We start from the raw sequence: 22893 nt of genomic DNA, 5'->3' as shown, positions 1-22893 counted from the left end.
CCTTTACTTTCCATCACACTGGTCTCTAGGACGCTCCAGGATCAATTGTTTGGAAGGTTTCACTGCTGACCAGAAAACCTACAAAACAATTTATCCTGGAGCGTTGTTGAGTGATCGAAAGTTAAGGCGTCATGCTGACCACGCATACAGCTGCCGGGTCACTACAAGGTCAAATACGCACAAATATCAACTTTTTTTCTCTCATAAAAAGTTGCATAGTGCACCTTTAAAATGAAATATTAAACATGTTCTTCCTGTTTCGAGCAGTGTTTCCCCAAAATGGCAGATCTAATTATGATTATGCTGATACTGTATTCATGTAATTATCAATTTAAACAGCATGTATAATAGCAATATAAAGAGTCCAAATAGCAAAGAATCATTTCAATATAAACTATTCCCCCATTTTTTATTATGTTATTGCTTATACTGTATGCGTTAAATCATTTTACCGTTAAATATTCTTTAATGGTCAGATGGTTTGCATGGTAATTTGAAAATAAGAGCTGCACCAAAATTACAATCATCGATACCTCCCAAATATGTTATATTGCTATATAACTATTTCAAAAGAACATTCAATATGAGAACAAAAATCGTGAGCAATCATTATTTTTTTCACCAAATTGTGCAAAAAAACCGGATCTGTATCAAGAGAAAACTGAACTAAATTACGAAAACTATCATTTATTCCTAAGATCCTTGTGTTTGTGTTTCAGTCAAGCCCAGAGATTTGGCGAGAAGTCTTACTTTTCCATTATGACACACCAGGCGGTCTCTGAATATCCATAATGTTTATTTTTGTGCGTCACAGAACAGTTTTAAATATGAACACGTCGACAATCCAACAAACTATTTCAGCAGTTACGTTGTTTTTTTTCTTACTCTTTTCTTACAAATGTCCATTTTGTTTTTTTTATACACAACAATCTCATCCACAAAGGTCGCGCCTCAAAGTTTCAAGTCCTGGCGTTGCTCTGCGGTACAAGTGGAGGCCTATAGTTTAAAATACATGTCCCGTTTACAGATAAGGTCCGACGAGGGCTGCTTTTGCGAAGGCAGTCTCTTGCAACAGCTGTATTATCCACATATCAACAACATTCAGAGTCTGAGAAGAGACCGTCTGGAATTCATGATGGTTGTCAGGCATTTTCAACTTCTTTCTTTTCCTTATTCAAAATAATGTAAAAAAAAAAAAACAGGCACAGGAGGGAAGAAAGTGGTTTAAATTAGGCTGAAAGCGATGAAAAGACCAGTGTCCAGTGAAGCACCACCTCATGACATCAGCACGTGGGAGCAAGCGGGGAGAGACGCCAAAACATTTACTCAGGTAAGAACACCGTTACATTCAAATAAGTATAAGTAAAAAAAAAAGTACTTGGTGAAAATACCACTTGAGCACTGAGTAAGCGAGCTTATAAGTCTCATTTATGTTTATGTTTTAGTGTTGAAGTAACAGGACAAAACACAAAGATAACATTAAAAAGTAAAATCTAAATTCCTACATACGCTCTCTTGAAAATAGGAAATGTATGTCTCTTTATCCTTCCTCTCAACTGACCTGCCTTTATTTATCCACAAAAAATGCTTTGTTTTCATTTCTAATATATTGGATTTATAAGATCTTTATATTAAATAAGCTTCATTTCATTTTTAAGTTTTGCTCTAAATATGTCTTTAAGTTTTTTCTTAGATAGCACCGATGTATAAAGGCTAACCGAAATTACAAATATGTTTAAATACTAATTTATGATGATCTACAATTGTCGCCCACATTGTCTACTGTCTGTGTAAACACAGGGCCGTCCTAAGGCCCAGAGTGGCACAGGTCGGTTGCATCAACTGCATGAAACTGTTGCCACTGGTTCAACCGGATAAGAGTCATTTTTAAATTTTAATTTTTTTTAATCTACAGTCTAATGTTACATGAGCTTTCATAACAAGAGAATTGTGTGTAGCCACATTCTTGTTATATTTAAAGTTAAGTAAAATTTCCTGCATTTTCACTGTCAGGAGCAGTGTTGGGGGTAACGTGTTTTTTATGTAACGTAATATATTACAGTGCGGTTACGGTTTTGGTGAGTCCATTTACATTGTAAAAGTTGCTATTCACCTTACTTTGCTAGTAATCTATGTACTTTACTCACCACGTTTGTTAACAAACAAACACTCTGCAAAGAGTTAACCTTTAGCAAAAATACTGCATTGGATGTACAATTTAATGCCTCTTCTTGTGGATTGTTTAGTTTTTCAGTATAAATACATAAATAAAGCTCAGATATTTCTTTTATTTGCTGCTCTCAAGCTGATGTTCGCTGGTTTGGGCTTCTGTAGGAAATGGACTTCTTGGCGTCAGAAAACAATCTGCAAATAAGGGCTATATATATATATATATATATATATAGATGGTTAACGGGTGAGTACTCTAAAGTTACCAGCACTGGTCAATGCAGCAGTGTGTGACTACAGAGCTGCGCCCGGGGGCCTTACGTTTCCCTGGGTTTAATCAGGAGCACCTAGTTGGAAGTTTTTAACCCATGCACTATATAGCCAAAACCTTTGTATCTCCCTCCAATCAGTCATCATCGTCATCCTCATCGTAATCCTTAATCTCCAAATATTCCTGACTTTCCGAATCCGATTTGAGTTCCCCCTGTTCCACCAGATCCTGTTCCACATCCGCCATGTCTGCCTCTTCTTCATCCTCCTCGTCTTCTTCCTCATCGTAGGACGAAATTGGTGAATAGTGCATCAGTTCGAAAACGTTCGGGCTGCTGCAGGACCTCTCCGAGCCACTAGGGGCCGCTGTGAGGGGTATGGAGAAGGCGGGGGAAGTGCACCCGTCGTTGCTCGAGTTGCTAGCCGCGTTGGCGCTAGCGTTGTCGTTGGAAGTCGTGGGTAAAACGGCCATTCCGAGTCCGTAAGTGATGCCCGCGCTGCTGTCCGCGTGCTGGGGGAGCGCCCCGGTGGCGTCTTCGGGCAGGTACTCGCGGATCTCGCCCGGTTCCAGAGGGTTGGGGCCGCAGGGATCGTGCTCATTGCAGCAGAGCTTCCCGTCGAGTTTGGATTTGAAAAGGCGGCCCTCTTTGTGCGGGTCGCAGAACGAGCTCGGACACATCTCGCAGTAGGACTTGGCTTCTTTGCCACAAATGTCGCACTGATGCCGCGGACACTCCCACCGACCTGAGGGGAAGAGAGAGAGATCACGGGTTTTCTACATGCTCGTACAGAGTTAAAAAGTTTAAGTCTTTATTAGTCGACAAAAATATCTGGAGATTTCAGTCGTTTTAGGTATAATTTACTGCCTTCAATTTAGTCTAGTCTGACTTTGCTCGGCAGGAATATTACTTTGACTAAAATTATGATGAAGTAGACCTATTTCATTTGACAAACTTTCACTACATCAGTAAATTTGGTCTTCTGGGAAACACCAAACTTAAAGTGGACGTACAAGGGAACCCAGGGTGCTGAGGGCGCTGCAGCACCCGCTGGTGGATCATTTGCGAACGGCAGGCAATATTAATAAATAGGAAATATGCACAGAAAAAGCATTTTTGGGGTAAATTTTGTCCCTCAGCACCCCCTAACTATAATATCTTCCCACGGCTCTGTGGACGTATCTTAATTGAGGACCCTTTAATTGTTTGTAAACATTCCTGGCTTAGCTGGAGGCAGGAAGCTAGATTCTTATATATTCCCATTGTAGCTGTTGTCATAGTAATGATAAGGAAATGTCTAACTGTTGTTGGAATTATCAGATAAACCTTATTTTATCGTCTCAAATGTCATTCCTCTTGTTCTTGCACCTTAAGCAACAACAGGACCACATTTTTAGTTGTAGTTTTACACTTTGTAATCGCTCATTTTAGTTTAATTTTATTTCTCTTGATCACTTCCTGCCTCGCTGATGTCCCTGATGATGTAAGCAGCAAAAGGGCCTATATGTTTTATAATAAGAAATAATATCTATGCAAGGATAAGACAGCGACACTGAGACACAGACTCACACAGAGCTGGTCAGGAATTTGCAAGGAGCTCCCTCTGCAGGCAGCAGTGGGACCTACATAGTAAAAAACAACCTTTGAACACACTTTCAGGTCACAACTGCTTTTAACTGTGTAGAAAGTAGATCACTGAGATAGATACAGACGGCATCTCGTCATAGGAGGGGGCGTGGCCTTGCTGAGGGGGAAAATAGAATCTTTTTCCCCTCTTTTTAGCCATTTTCTGGTGGAATATGAACTTATTTATCACATACAAATAAAGTCAAGTGTAAATCGGGTCCATATGGATATTTTCTCACAGCAGATTGTTCAGTAGAAGTGAAAAAACGGCAGTCATAGCAAGCTAGCGTTAGCATTAGCACGATGCTAACATGTAGCATCATGATAGCATTCTCCGTTATTTATGTATTTATGGGCTGTGCTCCTCTCCATGTCTTTGTATCTTTATTTAGTAGAAAAGTATATTCATAATTCAGCATTTGTCGTAGTTTTTGAATAATTAGAGAAAGTTTAGATTTTTCTCCAAATTGTTTTCCCCCTTAACTGTTTTCAAAAATGACCATATATGGGCGATTCCAGAGCTGCCGTCTGTATCTATACGAGTCATCAAGTGGATGCGATCCCAGTTAGTCTGATCCAATGGTAAACAACTATCTGGGTGAGCTAAACCTCGGACTGTGAAAGGGTCGGCCCAAATCATATGTCCCGCGTGGTGCATTCACTGACCCGCGGGCCTCCTGGTGAGTTGGAGACAGTCCGCGTGGTAGACTTTCGGGCAGCCGGGCTTCTTGCAGGAGACCAGTTGCCCCCCGTCTCCGCAGCTGAAGCACTCGTCCTCCCTCTCTTTGGTGAGAACGGCGCGGCTCTTCCTCCGACCGCGGCGCTTATACTTTCGGCCCCTGTCCTCGGACGCAGGAGGGTTGTTCTATGGGGAAAAAAAACAATGGAGAACTGTAAGAACTACTTTTTTTTCCCCGCCGAGTAAGGTGACCAGATTTCACAGCCTGGAAATCAGTACGGGGTCAGGGTCCACGCGTTAGTACCTTTGGTCTAACTCCGAGGAATCCACTGCAGTTTAGAGCTCCGCATTTACAAACGGTTTTCCCATTGCCAAGACATTCCAGGTTGTAGTTGAAAGTGAGCTCGGTGCCTGGGGGGGAAAAAAAAACAAGAAGACAACATTTCAAGATTGTGATGAGGAGTTCATGTGCCACAGGGAAGAAACAAACAATCTCGAATAAACGTAGAAAACTAGAAAATACCTGCGGGTACGTCCTCGAGCGCGAACAGCCCGACTCTTGTGTCTCCGCTCACCGTCCATTTCTGCGTCTCACAGTTCGGACGGCAGCTGTGGTTCATGAAGCGCGCCTCGTTCCCCTTCGGCCCCGCGTCGATGATCCGGTCCTGGTGCACAAGAAGGCAAATGGGTGTGTGATCATCTGGGTAGTAATAGTAGTAGTAGTAGTAGTTGTATTGCACTTGTACCTTGTCGAGTGTGAGCATGTAGAAGTTTCCGATGTCGTTGTCCTGAGCGTCTCTGATCCTGGACCTGCACTCCTCCTCATCGATGACCTCGCCCACATATTCACTCACAAACTGACCCTGCGCAGACACAAGCAGATACGTTACAGACTGCATTACAGATCCGAACTTCTATGGGCCTTAGGCAGGACGCACCCAGGACCGACTATGTTTTCTGTCTAATGAAAGTTTTCAAGAAGTAGTCATCTGGCTTCTTCCCCAAGTTCTCATCCAAGACACGGTTCTGCGAAAGACGTCTTTTCCAGATTCAAAACACTTGTAGCAATGGAACACGCCTGGACGATGAAGAGTCTTATTCATATCCAACAATATCCAACATGCAAATAAAACAGCATTTGTGACTGTTCATTCATTAAGTTGTGTTGTGTACATGTCTTAAAGGGATATTTCAGGATTTTTGACATAGGGCCTCATTTCCTCGTTATCCAGAGTGTTGCTGATACCTGGAGATATTTTTTTTGTAATTCATGCAGTTCTTATATTTGAAGAGTTTTGTGGTGCTAGGCTAGTGCATTTCTATGGTATCAGCTAGCCTGCATTAAAAACAGTCTGACCCGCTCCACAGAGCACCTGAGGCAAATCACTTATAACACCAGACTAACCATATAAATGTCTGTGTCGATAAAATAATTTTTGGAATAAAACTGACCTTGCATCACATGAATGATCGCATTTTAAGGGACTATTTTCTCGCAGATCACTCTACCACTGCGTAGCTTATACAACCACAAGCTGATGCTGCTCAAATATAAGTTATTTTAAATGCAAAATGGTTAAAATTATTCTATCGACACAGACATTTATATGGTCAGTCTGGATATAAGTGATTTGCCTCAAGTGCACTGTGGAGCGGGTCACACTGATTTTAATGCAGGCTAGCTGATACCGTAGAAATGCGCTAGCCTTGCATTAGCCTAGCGCCACAAAACTCTTCAAACATTAGAACTGCATAAATTACAAAAAAAATATCTCTAGGTACCAGCACCACTCTGGATAACTAGGAAATGAGGCCCTATGTCAAAAATCCTGAAATATCCCTTTAATGTTTAAGTTTGTATGCCTTTTTTGGGTCTGTTTGCTTCTACGCATTTCCTCAGCCTGCCATTCCCAAAGTCCAGGACCACACGGCCCCCTTATCGATCCGAAAATCTCTCATTGTAACACATGTCGATTGTGGCGTTGTATACAGTATCTGTGCACGTGCTGTTTTTATTGGGCCCGTATTGGCACTTCCTCTGTAAGTGAAGAGCCTAACGGATAAATAAAGCGAATTTGATTTAATAATGGTTTAAACTGGTACATAAGTCCAAATAAATATCCATATTTTTTTTCAATGTACTTGTTTTGTAGATGAGTAGCCTGGTAAACCACACCCACTTCTGTTCTGCGTGAAAGAAGGCGGGTCTGGACACACACGGTAAACAAGTGACTGGCAGCTGAGGCTGAACCACCGATCACAACCGTCACACGGAAGGGACAAGGTTACGTCACTCGCTTGCACCGCTATGTTGTACACTGCAAAAAGTAAATATCAAGCATTGCCTTAAATGACTTGAATTGAGGAAATGTATCTTGTTTTGAGCGGTTATAACTAATATAGACATTTTTCCTGATCGGACCAAGTTTACTTGTACTTGAGGACATTTCAGACCAGTTCTAAGGAAAATCTCGCTTGAAATAAGACAATTTTTCTTACCCAATTGGCAAAGAAAATGACCTGAAATAAGGATGCAATGTATTGAAACGAGTCAGAAACATCTCAGAACAAGTGAAATAATCTGGGACAAATACCCAACAACATCTTAACTAGTCAAAACAACAAGAAATGTGATTATTATGCTCAATTTGAGATGTTTATACTAATCTAGTTAATTACTTTTTTCTATCAACAGTGACACTTGCAGAAGTTATTAACCAAAACTAATCATGGATGAAGGAGTCGAGGATTTTGCCTCCGCGCTATCGTCAGTTCATATTCACTGAATTGGACTACAGAGGTCGTCACGTCCGCTAATTGCTGATTGGTTTATTTCACTGACAATCTGTGCGTGTTAGTCCCGCCTATTCATACCGCTCCAATCGCTGCGCTACCAGCCTAACCTCCCTGTGTGGCATGGACAAGGAATTTTATGGCAGAACCAAGCAAGTAGCCGTGCTTTGGGGGCCGCCCTGTAGTGCTTCTGACGCCCACCAGGGGGGCTCTGACGTCTCCCACTGACAGTCCAACTCACTGACTTAAGACACCGAGAGCTCCTCTGGGCTTTCCTTTATACCTTCTTGATGTCGTGAGAGCAGCGCAGCCCCCAGCCTCGCGACAGTGTCCTGAAGATTTCCACAGAGCTGTACTCGCGCTTGGTGAAGGCCTGGTTCAGACACTTCTCCCCCGCTGGACACACCTGGAAGCACAACCATGATGAATTGAATTTGCTTATAGTACAGACAGGGCATTCTGTTGTAGGCTACAAAATGACAGATTTCAAAGCCGTCTTCCTGGTTATACCTGTGGGTGGCACTCGTACAGCAGCATGCGGTTGATGCACTCTGAGTCCATGCCACACGGACTCTCGTCTGAAGCTTTACAGTTACAGCGCGGGATCTCGGACAGGTCTGCAGTGACGATCTGGACCTTCCCGATTGGACGGTTTACCTAAGAGAGGGCAAGAGCGAAATCATGGGTTAGACTTGGTTTCAGCTTCAGTTAGTTCTGGTTTGGTGCCGCTTTCATCCTAGTTTTTTTCCTGGGTTAGAAATGTGGTTCAATGGGACTTTAGGAGAAAAAGACAGAGCTCGGACACAACGGAGGTAAACGAACTATGTGGCAACAACGTACCATAGTTTGGGTTTTTCAAAAGAACGAAAATATATAATACTTCCAAATACGACAAAACGCTTTTATACCTTTCTGGTTTGTAAAGTTTCGGATAGGTCTTGTAATTAGACATTGTGCGCTTTATGTTCAATAGTTATTACATAGCAGATAAATATGTTACAAGCTATGTATGAAGACTGTGTAAATGCAAGTTAGTGGCAAACATGAATAGAAACTCATGGTGGTTGTGGGCAGTACACTTTGTTCCCACTAGAGGGGGCTCTAGGCTTCGCTGTAAACGCACTGCCATCTTGTGAACTGCCAGAAACGCACAGGTGAGAAACATGATGGAAAATGTGGTTAAATTGGCACTTAATACTGCAGTAGCAGTAAACAGTGTCATGTTTTTTTCCTTAAAAGTATATTGCAGGAGCTTCTGCTAGAGAATTTTGCTTTACTTCTTCTTCAGTGAGTGACACATGCTATGCTAATTGGTCGCTAAGCATGGCTAATGTAAAGTAATGTCAAACTCAACTCGTGTCCTGCTCATCCATCATTACTTTTTCAATTTTACTGTCAGTTGAGTTGGAGAACTGCACGAAATATAGACACGTTTTGAAACATCAAAATAGCTTTAATAAGTACTACAATGCAAAGTAATTAGCGACAGCTGTGATAGCTTATAGTTGTCTAGCATCTCAAGTGTGTAAAGGGGTGAAAACTTCTGTCCTGACCAAACCTCTAATCACGTTTATTAAGATATTTTGAGAGCTTATGTCTTGTGTTTTTAACAGACTATGTCATTGTCCATTCGTGTTGTTTGCTTCCGCGGTTTTCGCTGGATGTACCAGGTCTGAATGCAGTGGATGGAGAGTCACCTGAGTAGTGGAGGAACATTTATTTCAATGAGCCTCAATAAGACGCTTTTAGTAAACCTCACTATCCTTAAGGCTAAGGTTAGTTTGGACTGGTTAAAGCTAGTGTTGTCCTGTGGAGGTGATGTCATTTCCTTTGGAGGTGTGGACCTCCACTGATCACATGCCCCTCCTCTGCATCCAGCCCTACTTTTTATTTTACCAACAAGTAGCCTATTAAACTTACAAAATAGGCGGTACATTACCTATCTGTGTGTAAAAAAAAAGTCTCTTTTTACAAAGTTTTTGTTGTGGCTCTGAATTTAGAAACCAGAATTAGACACACAATTAGTGTTTTTGTCATAAATTTCATTTTTGCTATTAATAAATTAATTCACGTATTATTAATGTTTGACACAGTCACCTGCGCATGACTGGGTTTTAATCAGGTCCATTATGTGACAGTGGCTCAATTCTCGTATATTCAGGACATCCGTGATAATGAATGATCTTTCCTCCACCACAGGAGTCATCAGTGCGTCCAAACAGTTTCTGTTTGTTCTTAGCAGAATGTTGTGAGCGTTTTATGTCACTCTGGGAATGAGATGGAGATTGGTCCACAACTCCTCACTGTTGTGACATGAAGGTTTAATTTGTTGGAAAATAATTAATAAGTCACAAAAATGCTGCATCTCTTCCTCTGCATTTGTTTACTTGGTATTGCTAATCTACATACGTGGTTATAACATATTTATAATACAGGTAAAAAAAAAAAAAATCTCAGGGCGCCAACGAAACCTACCTCGTGGCCCACATTATATACTGTATATACTTAGATGTGTCATGTTTATCACTCTCAGATATGTTTTGGATAATGCTTAACACGTGTACGAAATCCGTTTCACGCAGCAAAATCGCATCACAAATTAGCGACTGGAGTTCCGATGTTTTGCCGTTACCTTTATGTGTTTGTACGGCGGAGGCTTCCTGTCGTTCTTTCGATCTTCCTGAAGCTGTCGAAGCTCTTTCTCAGCCTGCAGCTCCCTGAACCTCCCCGCTGCCTCCTCCAGGGCTGGAGGAACAAGACAAGGTAAGGAACTGTCCTGTACTTTACTTAAATTAAGGTCGTTAGAGCTAGAGCCAAGTGTTATATTAAATGATACGCACAAGAAAAAAGACTTTGTAAATGTTTTTTAGCAAATCTTAAGCTTAAAAAAATAGAAAATGACATCACAGAGTAAAAACATATGATTTGAATTGCTCTGAACTTTTTTTTTTTCTTTCGATAAAGCAAAGCGTTGATGCTGACCTTTCTTGTACGTGGCATCGACGCCTTTGCCCATCTTGTCTCTGCTGATGGCGTCCACGTCCATATACGGAAACACCCGCGCCTGGTACGTCCACAGGTAATCGTTCGACCCGAAGAAATGGACCGGAAACTCCCCCACGTCGTGTCGCATTTTCTGGATATTCTCTGGGATCGACTGCGGGTGACTCACCTCCGCTGGCCACCACCTGCAGGGAGCAGTACACTCTTCAATTCTAAAGACTGATTCTAAAACTGGGAACATTAAGTGATGGTAACGTAGAAAGAGAGGTTTGTGAGAGAAAAAGTAAAGTGCTTTATTTATCATTATAGAAATACTTATTTATTTAATTATTACTTGTTCATTACTGACCTGTAGCGTCCCACTTTGACCCACAGGATGTCCTTGATTCGAGGTTTCCTGCCAGACTTGCAGTCGTTACAGAACCACGAGCCTTTGGGCATCTCAATGTTCAGGCACTCCCTGTGGAAGGCAGCGGGGCAGGACTCGCAGCACAGCAGACTACCCCCTACAGGACGAGCAAGACAAAAGAAAAAGGGAAAAAAGTTGAGAAATGATGTCAAGTGTAAAGCTGGGGGCACAAGAGGTCTTAAGAGATTTAGTAAAGACAGGAGAGTTCCCATTACAGAAGTAAAAAAAAAGACTAGTTTTGTACACTTAATGAGTGACAAGCACGAGAGACTGACGATTTCAGGAAGTAGACAATACTACTTTTGTCGAAATTATGCTACAATGCTACAATCTTTAAGTCGGCTGTGTCTAAGAACTGCAAGCACCATACTTCTGCAAAATTCTCTCTAGATTTCATGTGATTACCTTCAGTGCAGACGAAGCACCAGCTGACGTTCACGTGCTCGTGGTTCTTCACTCCTTTCCTCGGAGTGAAGTGGTTCGGGCACACGATGCTGTTGCTGGACAGAATCCTGCTGCCGGCCGCCATGCACTGGTCAGACGCATGGTACGCCACGGGACAGCGAACGCAACGCACCAGTCGACCTGCAGAGAAACAAACATCAGAAAATACAGAGGACAGTGCGTGCAGCACACCAATTCACCAACTCTGACTCACACTTTTGCAACCTCTTGTGTTAGACTGTATTCTAATAAGAGTCGTTTTGTGGACCCAAAATGTAAAGAATGTCACAGAAAAAGGCACATTTACCATAATGATAAAAAAGCAACACGCAACAGTGGGAAAAGTGTGCTCCTGAATGAAGAATCCCATTGATTTGCCTACTTTGTGCTTTTGAATTTGAGATTTTCAATGGGTTATGGGACGGTTGAGCTCCAATATAGATACAACAAGTAAATATTGAGACAGTCCAAGGCAGAAAATATAGATAGTGGATAATCACTTAAAACAAGTTAAACAAAAATGTACTCACGCTGTAAATATGTAACCATAAGAGACTTTGTTTATACTGTAAATATAAGTAAATGTTTTTGTTTTGAAATTTAAGCCTAACATAAATTTGACGCTCACACACCACAATCTGAGCATATGCTTTTAAATCTTACTTTGTTTTTTTCTAATGTTAAAAATGTGTTGTTACCTTACAATGGCCCTCAGGAAGTTACAAAAGTTAGCCACGACTGTCTTGGCACTGAACCAGTTGTTCTCTATCCAGTAAATACTGTATATTTAAAAATCGGTGTAACATTAAATAGGCAAGGCAAGTTTATTTGTAGAGCACAATTCACACACAAGGCAATTCAAAGTGCTTCACAGTTGACAAAATAGTGTCTAAAATGATCATGTGGTGTGTTGCGGTGTCCTCACCCTTGGAGAGGTTGCTGGCGTTGGGGTTGCTGATGTAGCAGGTGAGGCAGGCGTGGATGGAGCACCTGAAGCCTCTGTTGGCGATGGGTGCAGTCGGCCCAAAAGCGGCGATACATTCTCCGTGATAAAACTTCCCACAAACTGGTATCATGCAGCGACGCACGTCCTCCCCGCGCTTCTTACACACGAAACATGTGTGCACTCCTGAGAGAGGAACACGTTTGAGTGACATACCATTTTAAAGAGCTTAATAGTAATGTGGAGGACAGGCCAGAATTTGTTGCGCAGCCTTGTATTTTGCAAATACAAATGTTTTGGCCCGGTCCACGTCACACAAAAGCGGGCACGAAGCACCATTAAGCGTCGCTGTGGTGTCAGCGTCTTTTCTGACAGCACATGGAGCTGATGGAGAGTTGACAGGAGACATTTTTTTCTTTCACTGTAAGTAGAGTTTTGGGTATCATAGGTAAAGGCCCAATCTCAATTCTCTTTTCTACCCCTACCCATTGCCCTTGCCCTCGTCCTTTCCCTAAGGGCTTACGGCGAGGGTTGAAAAGACCGCTCGAAATGGGACAGCCCTCCATTTCTGAGGTGCGCACAGACCACGGACAGACCGTCTCGGACCTGGGCTCAGAGCACAGCGGCACGGGGAGACAGCGGGCCCAGCAGCGAGGCACTGAACCCCGCAGGAAATAAACTCAAAAGTTAGCCAATACAGCGCTAATAAACAGAGCTTTCGCAACAGCAAAGGGAAAACGTTGAACTGACACGTTTATAGAAATGGACTGTTCTAATTGTTGCACAAAGCGAATAAAGTCACAAACGAAGCATTCTGCAACTTTATAAATGTTGGAACAGTGCTTATTGATGATGTTCGTGAATTCATTTTGCAGCTTATTTACGTGTTTTGTCAAACTCCTTGAACCCCTTCGTCTGAAGTGTGCATCTGAAAAACCCTCACTTCGAGGGCTATGTGGCCCTCTCCCTCACCCCACCCCTCGCCGCAAAATAGAATTGAGACACCCATCCGTCTCTCACGAACGCGCAAAACAGAGGGGAAGGGCTATGCAGAGGGCTAAGGGGTAGAATTGAGATTGGGCCAAACTTTTGCCCGTTTCTTCTAGCCCTTCCTCAGCACCATGTACCCAGCAAGGCTTGTTCTGGCTTGGTGGGTCAATCCGATCCTCTCTGCTCTGCTGCATCCAGTGATCAGGCCAGGCAGAGGCACATAGGGCTACATCGGTACCAGATGGAAAAAGGCAATTATCTTGCTTCCCTAAACTGTGTAAGTAGGGATGGTTATCTTTTTTGACATTAACACTCTTATAAGTTATTGATACTTCTTATTGATCTGGTCGTTTTACAATACTTTTTCTTGTCTGTACTTTTACAGAAAATATTATAAAAAAGTTAAACACAAGACAAAAGAATATGATGAATATTAACTAGAAAATGATGGATTAGATTTGTTTAAGTGTTATAAGTCTCAGTCTGGCGGCTCAAATAGGCTGGAGGTTGTAGGGAAATTATCCTAAATGAAATGAAAATGAAGCTGGTTACACCCACACTGTTTTGCCCAAAACCTGGTGTGCACTGGTCGGTCGTTTGAATATGAACATGTCTTGAAACTCTTTTAGTTATCGGGTAGTGTTTGAACGAAGACTAGACAACGCTGTAGAGTCTGTCTTTACAACACAAGGAGTCTGGAAGTTTAGGTCATTTATCATTGTATTCGAAATACAACAAACAAACAAAGAAGCAGTACCTGACTTGCACTCGGGGCAGATGAACTTGCCCTTGGGCGCCTGAGCCAGAGAGATGCAGGGCAGGTGGAAGGCCCCGCAGCACTGTCCCTCACACAGCAGCAGCTCTCCAGTCTGCTCGCACACCTGGAGTCGGAAAATACAGTCAAAAAGATTGACCCATAACCCTATCGTGAAACTTGTTGATAGTGTTCCTACACAGCTCTGACCTGGCAGATGTTCTCCTTCATAGAGGCTGGTCCTCCTCTGTCTCCAATGATTTTCCTCTGAGTCAAACCCGAGTCGTCACTTAGGAGCAAGTCACTGTTGTCCAGACACATGTCACTCTGTCGGAAACAAAATACAGTGCACATCAGTACAACAGTTTTAATGGAGACTTGACTTGGACTGAATAAAACACGATGATCTTCTGTGGACTAACTCAGGCACCGAGCCACTGCCGGCACCTCGAAGTGTCTCACCTCCTGTTCTTCCTGACTTTGTTCATCCACAGACTGCGAAAGATCAAAATCCTCCGCTGCGGCCTCTTCGGGTTTGGCTTCATAGTCCAAGTCCGGGTCTAAACCTGGACTAGACCCAGGCCCCGGGTCTGGACTGGAATCAGACTGGACAGTAGGAGGCTCTGTAGTTTCGGGTAGGGGCATGGTGGTGGTGGAGATGATCAACTGCTTCAACTTCTTCAAACACTGAGGATCTGTGGGATAAACAAAAAGTTATCGTACTATGTCTATTCTATATGAATAAATCCAGCTGTATAAAACCACCCGCAACTCTTTTCCATTGTAGGAAAAATAGGGGCTAACTTGAATAAAATAAAATAAAATGCAAAAAACAGACATACCAGATTGAGGAGGAGGATTCAAGTAGGACCGAACAGCTTTAACCTGTAATAAACAAGGGCAAAATAATAATGCTGAGCAAAAACACAAACAAAACTAGAATTAAGAAATAAACTATTATATATGTTTTCTAATCCAACAGGGTAGATTACTGGAAATGCAAAGTGCTAGGTCAGTACATTAAATGGCATGTATTTTGGATGTACCTTTTTCTTGAGCGATGGAGCCGCCTCAGATTCCAAACTATACTCCAAGATTTTCTGAGTGGGTTTCCTCTTGCGCTTCTTCTCCAAAACAGCACTGCCTTCTGTCGATCGAAGAGTTAGAGGAAATACTAGTTAGGTTTGGTTCATTTATTTTCGTTTCAAAACTATCAATCAGCAATCAGGTAAGGAATGAGGATTTGAAAAAGCCTCTAAAAAACCTTTAAAAGTACAAGACCGTAAAATGAGGCTGCTCCTGAGGTGGAGATGTTGTGGCTCAAACTTTAGAAAATGTGATGTTTTGTAAAGTTTGAATTGAGTCTACCTTTTAGTTTGGCATTAAAACTAAGATGCAACACCAACAAGTCACAAATGCAACGAATTGGGTGAATGTGGACAAGACCGCCGGCCGCACACACCGGATCGGAGGCGGAGCAGAGACGTCTCGCTCCGCCGTGCTCTCCCCTGACTCGTTGGGCTCTCGCCAAATCGGGTTGAACAAAAAGCAAGTAGACCAGCTCAGCGTCGGGCATGTCCATATACTGAAGAATAGCAATAGTTTTTCACAGTCTATGGGACAGTCACACCAGTTCAACCGCAAACTAAGTAATATGCTCCTGTCAATGTGTAACACGGGCAAATGCAGAATGGATCTATCGAGATAAACGCAATAGAAACAAAGTCATGCGCTTCATGTCAGATAAGTCCGTGCAAAAGCCGCACATTAAGGGCCGACTTTACTCCACAGAATAAGAATAAAAACACTACAATCACTGTGCCCTCGATCTTCTGGGGATCCGTCGTAGAACTTGCTGCTCTTAAACCAATTTATACATAATTCTCACTTGTCTGGTCGATCATTTGCTCCATTTGGCAAAACTTTATAATCCACAAAAGCAGGCGCCTGTCTTCACCGGCCCCGCGCCCATCGCCGCTTGGTTTGCATGGCAAAAGTTGTAAATGAGCCTAAACTTATCCATGGGGTAGCTGCTGTAACCACGCGCAGTTGTTTTGGTAAGTAAGTAAGTAATGTTTATTTGTATAGCGCCTTTCACAGACACAGAGTCACAAAGCGCTTCACAGTGTTAAAACATAATTATAAAACAGCATATTCATTGCAATAATTCAAAGTTCAGAATTCAGTATTCATTATGCAAGTGGTGTCAGGATTGCATCAGCCGGACTCAAATGCTTTCTCAAACAGATGGGTTTTTAGGTGCTTTTTGAAGGTAGCTGCTGACTCCAGTGAGCGCAAGTCAAGAGGAAGTTTATTCCAAAGTCGGGGCGCGGCGGCTTTGAAGGAGCGGTCTCCCCGGGTTTTAAAATGTGTTCGTGGAACCATCAACAGGTTCTGCCCAGAGGACCTCAGGTTCCGAGACGTATTGTAGGGTTTAAGTAGGTCAGCAATATACGTGGGAGCCTGACCGTGTAGAGCTCGAAAGGTCAGCACCAAGATTTTAAACTGAACCCGATGTTCAATAGGGAGCCAGTGCAAGGACTTCAACACAGGTGTGGTAAGGGCCAGGCAGCGTGGGAGATGCATTCAGGGACAGCGGGAAAGGCGCACTTCTTACTGTCCCTTTTCCCCCCCACAAACGCGGGGAAAATCGGGACAAATAAGCTAACAGTCGGGTTCTCCGGGGTGTCAATAGGGGTGGCAAGGACTGGCTCCCGAACATCAGGAGGAACGACCACAGGTGCTGTCCCGGGCCTGGAGCCGAGTTTGTGTGACTTTTCTTTTGCTAAATTTACTTTTCGGCGTAGTGTGTTTTTCCATCAATTTTGTGCGTGAAAACAGTGATTCTGCTCTACGAATACTGTACAAATGCTGTACGAATGCTCTCACGCTAAATTACGAAGCGCCACTTATTCACTTATTCACACTTACTCATTACAAAAGGACACGATCCGTTGCGAACTCCACGAACAGAGGGTGAATCGTGACATAAGTGGAAGATTTTTTGACAGACAAAATCTTTCTCCACAAACATCCTGCATGTCACGAGCTGCTGCGCTCTGTTAAGAATCCCATTAAGACGCGTTAAGTCATGTTACAAACGCCACGAATGACGGAAAAATGCCATTTGTAACACATCGTGCCTATGTGTGAACCCAGCATAAGGTAGAAAACGAACCAAAACTCAAAATTGACCATTGCATGAAAAATGTATATTTCCTCCTGCCTTGTCTTGCCTGAACTCTTCACAAAACGAACGGCAACACCACAAACATGTTTCTGTTTAACTGATCCACCATTTTTGGAGAGGAAGTGTTTTCAATTGTATGATGTATTTTACTTTGTGTCTCTTTTCTTACCAGAGTCTTTCACCGGTCCCTCTGTCTGTGCAAGTTCAGTCTCTGGAGGCGGCGTCAGTGTATCCACAGTGATCACAGGTGCATGCTGGGAGTTGGAGTTCTCGGCACTGGGGATCTGCAGTTCAGATGGAGAGGTTCTGGAGAGTTCCTCTGGAGGTGGAGTCTGGATCTCAGGATGTAAGTTCAGCGACAGGTGTGATGGACTTTGTGATGGAGGCACCTCGGGGACTGCCGTTGATTGATCCTAAAAATATTCAAAAATGATTTAAATTAGCAGAGAATGATGTCACATCTTGTCAAGATGGTAATTACGCATTGGATGTAATTGTTCAACTAATGCAAGCAGACTACCACCATAAAAGTGTTAACTTCATCACTCCAGACAAACTCGTTACCTTTTCTTGACCAGAGTTCAAGGTCAAGTCCTTGTTCTACAACTCCAAGTCAAGTCTCAGCTCAATGGCTCTCAAGTTTAAGTCAAGTTCAAGTCCCATGGTTCATAAGGGTTCGTTCCTCTTGAAGATAAATAAACGTCAAATATCTCTCTCCTGTACAAACAGGTTGTTAATGTACTGTAAGTTAAATACATTGTTAATATAATATGATTTATATATAAAAGAGAAGTATCAAATCTTCTCAAGTCCAAGTCAAGTCCTCAGTCATTGGTGCTCAAGTCTAAGTCTAGTCCCAAGTCTAGGTCTATTATCAAGTCAAGTATTGTGTTGTGACTAAAGTCGGCCTCGAGCCCAAGTCACGACTGGCAAGTCCTCACGTTGATACAGACATTAGTTTGGTGTCTCATGGTGACTGAAGCTAATATGAAGAAATGTTGGATAGAAAAACAGGATAAAAAAATTCAAAAGAATCACAAAGATGAAATAATGTTGTTTTACCTTGTCTGTTATCAGCAATTTCTTGTTTTTCTTTCTGGTTGAAAAAATCTGGTCATACTCTTCAGTCCACTCAATCAGCCTCTTACTGGGCTTTCTTATTCGCTTATTTCCTAAAAAGCAGAAATATACAACATAAGTTATTACTACTGTTACCTATATCTATAATCATTTATAATGACAAGTCCAACAGACGGAAGAACATGTTAATTCATAATACCAGGAAGCTGAACTCCCCCCCCCCTGTTGCCCCCTATTGTGGACATACACTGCTCTGTATAGTGTTAACTATAGTCCTTTTGCACAAATGGTTTGAGAGTAACAGTTTAAAAATGTCTGTTATAAACTATCTTTATCTTATTCTATTGCAATAATCTTTGCGATTTGCTAATTGCAACCATTCAACTTACAATTTCAAGACATTTTTTCACTCCTAAAGTTCTGACCAGCTCTTACCTTCCTGACTCTTGTCTCCAGTGATTTTAATAATCAGACTTGGCCTCTTTGGAAGATTGTCTCCGTTAGACTTCGGGTCTGTCTCCTCCACCTCCTTCTGCACACACTCCCAGGTTCTCAGCCTCTCAGCTGGACGGACCACCCTCATCTCTGCCTCCTGCTCTGCCGCACTGGGAGGCTCAATCCCAGGAACGCCGGGTCCACATCTCCCTTTACTTTTCTTCTTCACCCAAATTGAGCTAGTCTTCTTCAGGTAAAGCTTCTTTGGGGTTAAGCTTTCCTCATCGGCAACGCTTTTAGTTTCTTGCTTTGCAGGTTCGTTCTCCCCCGGCATAATCATCGGTTCCTTTTTGATATGTGCACTTGGAGGTCCGATTTCAAGTTCTAAGGGAGCCCCGTCTTTTTCCCTTGTGTCGTGCAAGTCTTTTATCATCATAAGAAAAGTGCTAAACTTGTAATTCGCATCTGTTTTGAGCGTTGCCGGCTTCCCATTGCTTTCAGTGCTCACAGATTGAAATGACACCTCTTCAACATTTTCAAAGGCACTCATGAAAGAAAACGGAGAGGTCATCCGTGTATCTTGCCCATCCTTTTTTGTCGAAACCTTTGACGTTAGAGGAATGAAGTCCGTTGGAGGAGTTGAAGATATTAAAATGCCTTCCTCCTCACTTTTAATGTCCGCATCTAAATAATTTCCGTCTGAAAATGTTGAAGACACTGGGGACATGCTTGGGCTTGAAAACCCGTTGTTGCAGTAATTTTCAACGGACTCCAAGTCGCTGCAAAAGTCCAAGTTCGTTTCTGGTTTCCAAGTTGAGCTGTGCGCATCTTTCGATAACTTTTTCACCGAGTTTGAGTGTTTTTTGGTCTTGGACTCTTTTTGCTCGGTGTCCTCCATGGCCTGAAAAGCTCGAGTCATAAGCCGACTACTTGCCGGGAGATGTGCAGGCTGCTCTGGCAAAGTCTTACTGATAGTTTTAGACTCTGATTTCTTTACCAAATTTTGGCATTTATCGACTAAAGTACATTCAGGTGATGAAGAAGCCACCGTAAGGCATTTTAGCTCTGTCCCGTCCAAGGTGTTTGCCGATTTTGTTATGGACACAGTCTCCAAATTTTCCAAACTCTCAGCATTTAAGGTCAGCCGTACAGTTTCAACTTTCCTGCCTATTTTGATCACGCTACAAGAAGATGTACTATTTTCAAATCTTTCGGTATCTACTGGTAAGCACTTCTCCTTAGAATTCACCAAGTTACAGGACGATTTTTCAGCAGTGCCCATGCTCTGAGACGAAGGCAAACCCATCAACTTTCTCGCGTTGATAATCTGTCTCTTTTCAGGACTGTCCACATCTTGCGTTTGACTAGCATTTCCAGCTAGATTTTTATATTTACTCTTCTGATTTGGAGGCTTGTGAGAATCTTTCAAGGCCACGACGTTAGCTGAGGTACTTAATTTTTTTAGCTGCTCTTCCTTGTCCATAAACACTGTAGCGTCTACCATCTTCAGAGTGGTTTCCTCATCATTTTGAGTAAACAGTTTACTGTCTCCCACATTTTGGGATTTAAAATCATTATGAATTTGCTCCCTCATAGGCTCGGAAAGGTTTATGACACATTTTTTTGCCATGAGCTTCTTAATCAGAGGCTCAATGCTAGAATCTTGTTTTTGAGAAAGAACATTAACTATCTTTTCGGATTCCTTTGCAGCAATTGCACCACGCTGGTCAATGTCGTTAGACTTCATAAAATCTTGCTTTTTCTTTATTGTTGATTTCTCAAAATACGCCTCTTTCTCATTCATAATCTGTAGACGTTTCGGGCGTGTCCATTGATGACCTGAAGCAAATTCGTTTCTGAACATTTTCTGAGCCACACTGGCATCCGGTGTTGGAGCCATTTCTGTTGGACTTTGTTTGTGAGCCGACTTCTCAAGACTTGTGATTGACGCCGCTTTTCTCTGAGGGTCTACCGATGTTTGAGAAGCAATTTTAGCAGGACGCCCGACTTTCAATTTTGTCACTGGCAACTGTGTAGGTGAGATTTTTGAAGCTTTTTTACCAATTCTATCAACAATGACATCCAACATGGTTTCTCTTGGCGTTGTTAACAATTGATCTGCATTGTCTATGGCTGCAATTGGCTTAGCTTGATTTGGCAATGATGCAAGTGGATGACCAATTTTTATCTGATCAGCATTTATACATTTTGGTGAAGCTTTTGGGGCTTCCAGATTTTCTTTCACTCCCTCAGATGCACTTTTTGTGGAGTCTTTTTGATCTGAGTTGCCCTGTTTTTGCAACAATTCGGAATGTGTTTTAGAAGGACGGACAACTTTCGAGTTAACAGTAGCTTGAACATTGAGAACCTTGGCAATTTTAGTCACTTCTCTTTTCCTTGCAGACACGTTGCTAGCCTGATCTGTTGTTGTTTCTGGCCGACCATCTTTTATATTTTTACCTTGAGGAAGTTGAGATTCCATGCGGGTTTCCAGATGTGGATTGGTTACAATTGCCTCGGTCTTAGACTTTGTATCCATATAATCCAAAGCAGCGTCATGACTCGCTCGATTTGTTATCATTTCTGGTAGAATTTCAATTTGATCGCCCACTTTCGACTTTGTAACCGACTTGTGTTTCGATTTGCCGCCAAACTTTTCCATATTGACAACAGCTGCATCATCCAGGGCTTTCAGTTGATCGTCTTTTAACAAAACTGATTGATTAACTTTATTGATCTGCGCAGTCATTTTAGCAGGCCGTCCGACTTTACGTTTCTGAATGATTGGCATTTTTATCGACTCTGACACAACTGGTGTCTTCTCTAAATTAATTTTAGCTTGTACTTTTATTTCACTCTTTGTTGAATTTTTCTGTTGGTTCAGATTTTCAACATTGCTAGTTGTTGAATCCTGGTTTGCCTGATTGATCAATGGTTCTTTTGTAATTTTACACGGACGGCCAACTTTACGTTTCTGTACGACTGGTTTGACATTTTTGGAATCTTCCACAGTTGCTTTGCCAGCTTCTAGTACATTTTTTCGGTTCATGATGTCATTGCTGCTCATTTTTTCTACTTCTTTCAAAGCTGAAGCATGATTCTGCAATGAAGTGACTTTAGCAGGGCTGCCATCTTTAATTTTCATATCCAGTGAATGCTTTGATAGAGATTCTGAGGCTTCCAGATTAACAGTAATAGCATTCTCTAATGTCTTGGCAACTTCTTGGGAATTCAATTGTTCATCTCTTTCCAGGGTGTTACGACTAATTTGATTTGAACTTGATTTTGACGTATTTTTTGCAAGGCTAATGGATTTTGGCGTCTTACTTGGGGATGATTTGGCGTCTGTGAGGCATTCTGCATTATGTTTAGCAACTTTTCCCACATTTGCTGGTAGAATCTTTGTTGACAGTTGAAGGTCATTTTTATAGTTTTCACTCATTGAAACAGGACGATCTTGATTTGATACTTCTGACTTTGGAAGACGACCAACGTTTAGCTTCTTTACTAAAGCTTGTTTAGACCCAAAGGGGATTTCGGCATCTACTAAATTAACCTTCGCAGCATCAGGATTAGACATTTTTGAGTTTTTTGTCACGTCTTTTTCACATTTTCCCTTCTCAGCGGAAACCTTGCAAGTCTGTTCATTTGAGGCAATTTTGGGTGGACGTCCAACCTTTAGTTTTTTCACTATTGGCATTTTACATTCAGAGGTGACTTCTAGTTCTGCCAGATTCACTCGCTGGATATTTGTCTCCTGTGCCTTTGTGGTTTTCCAATTGTCAAAACTACTCAAATGAATGACGTCTTCCTCTACGTTAACTTGGTTCAACAAAGTGGTTTTCGCAGGACGGCCAACTTTTAGCTTTTTAACCAGTGGCTGCTTAGAATGATCACAACTCTCCTCCTTTTCGATAGAGTCAAGGGTTGTATTATTTGTTGACAATTTACTTGCAACCTTTTCATCATTTTGTTGTCCATGAATGGTCACTACCTGTTGACTAGTTTTGGCTGTATTCTTCACTTTTTTCATTCCAGATTCCGTGGATTCGGATAAATCTTTTGAATCCTCCAAACTTAACTTGGCAATGTTAAGCTCTAGCATATTT

At 42.1% G+C, this 22893-nt stretch overlaps 1 protein-coding gene across 1 annotated transcript; it reads right to left on the bottom strand.

The window, feature by feature from the left end:
* Positions 1 to 2490: 2490 nt before the first annotated feature.
* On the bottom strand, positions 2491 to 21058 carry LOC306970095 (histone-lysine N-methyltransferase, H3 lysine-36 specific-like). Its single transcript, XM_079565936.1, has 20 exons — positions 18785 to 21058; positions 18332 to 18441; positions 17439 to 17682; positions 15126 to 15226; positions 14922 to 14964; positions 14542 to 14774; positions 14290 to 14406; positions 14083 to 14206; positions 12318 to 12521; positions 11354 to 11533; positions 10889 to 11045; positions 10519 to 10724; positions 10169 to 10281; positions 8047 to 8193; positions 7820 to 7942; positions 5490 to 5606; positions 5267 to 5408; positions 5048 to 5154; positions 4731 to 4929; positions 2491 to 3183 (listed from the first exon to the last, which is right to left on the bottom strand). The coding sequence occupies exons 1-20, from the start codon at positions 20871 to 20873 to the stop codon at positions 2576 to 2578; spliced, it is 5364 nt and encodes a 1787-aa protein (XP_079422062.1). The 5' UTR covers positions 20874 to 21058; the 3' UTR covers positions 2491 to 2575.
* Between the last annotated feature and the right edge of the window lie 1835 nt (positions 21059 to 22893).

The sequence above is a fragment of the Gobius niger genome, assembly GCF_951799975.1.
Source record: "Gobius niger genome assembly, chromosome: 11".
NCBI lineage: Eukaryota > Metazoa > Chordata > Actinopteri > Gobiiformes > Gobiidae > Gobius > Gobius niger.
The sequence above is the reverse complement of the archived record's forward strand: the minus strand, read 5'-3'. Positions and strand labels throughout refer to the sequence as shown.